The 5,052-nt window shown below is 45.4% G+C and overlaps 1 protein-coding gene across 1 annotated transcript; it reads left to right on the plus strand.

The window, feature by feature from the left end:
* The first annotated feature begins 535 nt into the window (after positions 1–535).
* On the plus strand, positions 536–2,907 carry LOC144542783 (zinc-binding protein A33-like). Its single transcript, XM_078290053.1, has 6 exons — positions 536–1,039; positions 1,255–1,350; positions 1,630–1,860; positions 1,974–1,996; positions 2,078–2,196; positions 2,335–2,907. The coding sequence occupies exons 1-6, from the start codon at positions 641–643 to the stop codon at positions 2,838–2,840; spliced, it is 1,374 nt and encodes a 457-aa protein (XP_078146179.1). The 5' UTR covers positions 536–640; the 3' UTR covers positions 2,841–2,907.
* Positions 2,908–5,052: the final 2,145 nt, after the last annotated feature.

Genomic DNA, 5,052 nt, shown 5'->3' on the forward strand with positions numbered 1-5,052 from the left:
GATCTAGGCTTAACATTTAGCCTAAATATTCTGCTCAACGCTTATGTAACTGAAAATTGAAGGAATGCAAACAAAAGGGGCATTTTTATGTCCTTCCTGTAGCAAGATGTCATTCTCATCTTGCCTTAAATAAGCTTCAGTCTGATCAGTCTTTGCTGATTCTAAAAGCCCAGTCTTTTCTACTCACCATGCCTTTAGTTCAGGCACAACTGAGCACAATCATTGTACACACACAGAAACTATGGTGATAATCAGATAAAGCAAGGTTTATTTCCTTCTCCAGTCTTTGGCTGTACCAGAAGAGAGCATGGGTCATTTCTTCTCACAAGGCAGGGCAAAGGTACAGAGAAAAAAAAATGCAGAGCTCCACCCCTTTTACACGGATATACAGAATACAACAAGCAACTTGAAATCAGCACCTAAAACTGCGTGTGTTAATGTACTTTCAAAAGAAAATAAGGAAGACAATCCACTCAATAGGCTGTTTATTTGTACTACTGGCAACTTAAAGTACTGAACCTGAGCACTAGCTAAACAAACAGGAGTGGGTCTTTGAAAGTGAAAGTAAGTTGGTCCTCCGAGAGTTCATACAGGAAAAAGACGACCAGGAACACAGAGAACCTCACAAGAAAACAACAAAATGGCTACCAACTCGTCTGAGGCGGATTGCACCTGCCCCGTGTGCTGTGACATTTTTAGGGATCCTGTTGTCTTGTTGTGCGGTCACAGCTTCTGTAAAGTCTGTCTTCAGGAATGGTGGAGACAGAGTGGGGTCCAGACATGTCCAGTCTGTAAGGAAATGTTTCCAATGCGTCAACCGCCCCGCAATCTGGCTTTGAAAAACCTGTCTGACACCTTGAGACAAGAGAGGAGTCAGAGAGCTTCACCAGGATCTGAGCAGCTCTGCAGTCTGCACAGTGAGAAACTCAAGCTCTTCTGTCAGGACGACCAACAGCCCATCTGTGTCGTCTGTAGGGATGCAAAGAAACATAAGCAACATAACTGCGTACCCATCAATGAAGCTGCAGAAGAGCATAAGGTGAGGCACATACAGGTGAAAATGGAAAGTTCAAAAGAGAGGGCTGCATGTACCAATGTTGTTGGATCAGACACAACTGGAAAAATTATGTTTGGTTTTGCCAGTTTTTCTGATTTTATAAATGATTATTCATATTGCACATAGCAAAAAAGCAAATGTCTTATTCAACTGATCCATACTGTATAATCAATGTGTGCATATACTGTCATTTGCAGACCAAACTTAAGATCCCACTGATGCACTTAAAAACCAAACTGGGGACATTTAAGTGGGAAAAACTTAAATGTGATGAAATGGCCAGCCACATCAAGGTAAGTCACAGTCACAATAGTTATAGATATTTTTGCGAAAAATGGTTTCAACCCTATTTTTCTCAAGCTTTAGAAATATAACTAATCCGTTTTGTTTGTTTTACAAAAAGCAGGCAGTTATCCAATTAAATTGTGCTTTGGACAGAGTTGACAACATATCAACAAATGTCTGTTATCGATGTTAAAGCTACAATAGCTGCTATTGGATTACTGTATTTTTACTAAATTATAAAGTGTTGAATAGTGAGTTTCAGCTGATCTTCAACTCACTCTTCTCAGCTCCAGGCCCAGCAGACGGAGAAGAGGATAAAAGAGGAGTTTCAGAAGTTTTACCAGTTCCTGCGAGCAGAGGAGGCCGCTAGGATTGATGCACTGAGGAAAGAGGCGACAACCAAGAGTCAGGCGATGACGATCAGGATTGTGAATTTGGCCGCAGAGATCTCCTCGCTCACAGACAAGATCAAAGTCATAAAGGAGGAGATGAAATCTGAAGACATCTCATTCATGCTTGTAATCACATTTATGATACATGTTAAATGTTCAATATTAAGCTAAAATTGGGATAATAATCTGACCAAATGAGAGGTATTGACTTGTGGCCTTGTTTTCTTTTTATTTCACAGAATGTCAAGTCCACTTTGGAGAGGTAAGTTCACTTCCTGTGTGTCTCATCCTCTGTGTGAGATCAGAACCGCTCCAGATCTGTGACTACTTAATATTCCTGCAGATCCCAGTGCAAACTGCCAGATCCAGAGACTCCATCAGGAGCTCTGATCAATGAGGCCAAACACCTGGGGAACCTGCTGTACACAGTCTGGGGGAAGATGAAGGGGATAATCCAATACAGTAAGCAATGCAACATTGTTTTTCACTGGCCATGTTTTTGGCATTTAAATCTGCAACAGTATTTACAGATAGCTAATTAACATTCTCACTGTAATGATCAGCTCAGTTAACTTTCCCCATTGTATCTTTTCCATCCAGCTCCTGTCATTCTGAACCCCAATACTGGCGACACACGACTGACTATATCAGAGGATTTGACTCGTGTGACAGAAAGTGAAAGAGCTCAGCAACTCCCCAACAACCCAGAGAGACTTAGCGGGAGTGTCCTTGGTTCTGAAGGCTTTAGCTCTGGGAAACACAGCTGGGATGTAGAGGTGGGCGGGTATTGGGATGTTGGTGTGACTACAACCAAACGTCATGATTGTGTGAAGAACTGGGGCATCTACATCTGTGCTTGCATGGGAGATCTTTATGAATATACCACAGAGAATCATAGACAACTCATATCTGGAAATTCCTTCCCCAACAAAATCAGAGTGCAGCTAGATTATGACCAAGGAAAGCTGTCATTTTTTGACCTTGATAGAAAAACACATGTACACACCATCAGGCACTCTTTCACAGAGCCAGTCTTTCCGTATTTTTGTGAAAATGTGAAAATCCTTCCAGTTGAATTCTCACTGACGACAGGACAACCCAGATAAAACTTTTACATCTCTTGAGTCACAGAAACATTACTGCAGTGGTCAAACAAGAGGATGTGGCGCTGAAATCAGCACTTTTTTTTTAACCTAGACTTCACTAACAAAGACCACGCCACTATGAGATGATTTATTGAGGAAAAGAGGGGTCGAGAATGGAGGGATGAAAGAAGGGTCGAGGGTGGAGGGATGAATCGGGGGTCGAGATGAAGGGGTCGAGATGAAGGGATGAATCGAGGGGGTCGAATGAGTTGGGGTCGATGGTTAGCTCGAGGAACCAGGGAATTGAGACTCAGGGTGGGGGTACTGTCTCGCTGATGGGGAGTCTTCTTGGCTCCATCATATCCCCCTGTGGTTCCTGTACTGAGAGAGAGAAGAGCAAGGGGTTGGGGGGGAGGGATGAGATCTGAGACATGCGAGAGAGAAAAGGTCATGGTTAGGCGCGTTTAAATAGGGTGGAGCAGGAAATTGAATGTGTGCTTGAGGCGTGGTCTTGTTCCCGAACTTTAGTTATAATAATAATAACTTCATTTCACTAACAAAGACCACGCCACTATGAGATGATTTATTGAGGAAAAGAGGGGTCGAGAATGGAGGGATGAAAGAAGGGTCGAGGGTGGAGGGATGAATCGGGGGTCGAGATGAAGGGGTCGAGATGAAGGGATGAATCGAGGGGGTCGAATGAGTTGGGGTCGATGGTTAGCTCGAGGAACCAGGGAATTGAGACTCAGGGTGGGGGTACTGTCTCGCTGATGGGGAGTCTTCTTGGCTCCATCATATCCCCCAAAGAGAGCTTCATACGCAGAGATGAGCATGAGCTTTTCGAACGTCACTGAGATTACTGCGAATGTAGCTGTGGTAGGCTTGAGATGACCAACGGCCGAGGATTTTGATAGTATGGTCAGGAATTCCTTGCCTAGAAGCAGTGGAAGCAGCTCCGATACGAAATGAGTGGCCGGAGTATAGTTCGGGGGATATTCCTGATTTTGACAGTACTCGGCGGAGATGTTGGTGGAACCAGAAGCGTGTTGCGATCCCTCCGGACTCTATGATGAAAAGAGGGTCTCGGGGTGAAGCGTAGCGAGCTAGTCTGGAATTTATGTAGTTGTATAAAGGTTCGAATGGGCTTAAGTATGAATCTAGGCGAAACAGGATGATGGGATGTGACACGCCAAGTTGGTCGGTCTTGCTAAATTTGAGGTTGAAGACGAGGGAGTCGGGAGTGTGGACAGAGAGGTCAGAAAGACTCGCATGGCGAGACGGATCATAGATGGAGGTGGTGGAGGTGAATTCTGAACATCGCAGAAATCCGAAGAAGGCCAGGAGGAACATGGATTCGAGGGTGGCGTCGATAAAGGGGGATAAGTATCCTGTGCGAAGGGTTTGGATGCAACGTGTGAGGAGGTCTGAAGTGAGGGGTAACCGTTTCAATGGGAGTTGTGGCTCGGCCTTTCGAAGACCTTTAATTAGCATGCTGATGTGGGAATGAGAGACGGAAGGGCATGGGGCACCGGTGAGTAATTTCACGAAGAAGTTGATGCTACTGATGTAGACGTGGATGGTTGAAGTTCTGACATGGAGGGTTGAATGGGCGTAGGTGATGAAATTGGTTAAGGTTAAAACATCTAAGGAAGGAAACGGCAGATTGTGGCATGTGTGAAAGGCTTTGAAGCAGTTCCATCCTGTAAGATATGATGACAGTGTTCGGGGAGCAAGGCTATTGAGGATGGCTTCTTGGGATGCTGAGGCCAGGTGTCGGAGCTGCGGGGTTAGTTGAAGATGGTGGCTGAAAACGGTGGAACTGGAGTGGGATGGGAGTCGGAGTCTGGCGCCAAGAGTTTGAATTTCTGGAATGAGAAGCGAGACAGGGAGTCAGCAATGGTGTTCTTGTAAGCGGGAATGTGATTGGCGCGGATGATGAATTGGTGTTGAGCTGAGACCAGAGTAAGCTTGCGCATGAACTGCATGATGTCCAGTGAGTGAGACCGCCCTTTATTAATTATGTCGACGACTGCGGTGTTGTCCGTATGCATCAGAATGGCCTTCTTGGACCACTCGTGCCCCCAAAGGAGTGCTGCTATCACGATGGGGTACAGCTCGTAAAGAGCGGAGGAAGGAGAGAGGGAAGAAAATTCAGGCGGCCATTCGGACGAGAACCACCTCCCTCCGTAATAGCCGCCGAATCCGATAGAGGGAGCTGCATCGGTGTACAGCT

The sequence above is a fragment of the Centroberyx gerrardi genome, chromosome 18 (genome assembly GCF_048128805.1).
Source record: "Centroberyx gerrardi isolate f3 chromosome 18, fCenGer3.hap1.cur.20231027, whole genome shotgun sequence".
NCBI classification, from domain to species: Eukaryota; Metazoa; Chordata; class Actinopteri; order Beryciformes; family Berycidae; genus Centroberyx; species Centroberyx gerrardi.

Excerpts from the sequence above, each read along its gene's own strand:
- LOC144542783 (XM_078290053.1), top strand. The coding sequence starts at position 641 with ATGGCTACCAACTCGTCTGAGGCGGATTGCACCTGCCCCGTGTGCTGT. Across the intron at positions 1,040-1,254 it reads AAGCTGCAGAAGAGCATAAG|ACCAAACTTAAGATCCCACT; the intron begins GTGAGGCACATA and ends TGTCATTTGCAG. Across the intron at positions 1,861-1,973 it reads AAGACATCTCATTCATGCTT|AATGTCAAGTCCACTTTGGA; the intron begins GTAATCACATTT and ends TTTATTTCACAG.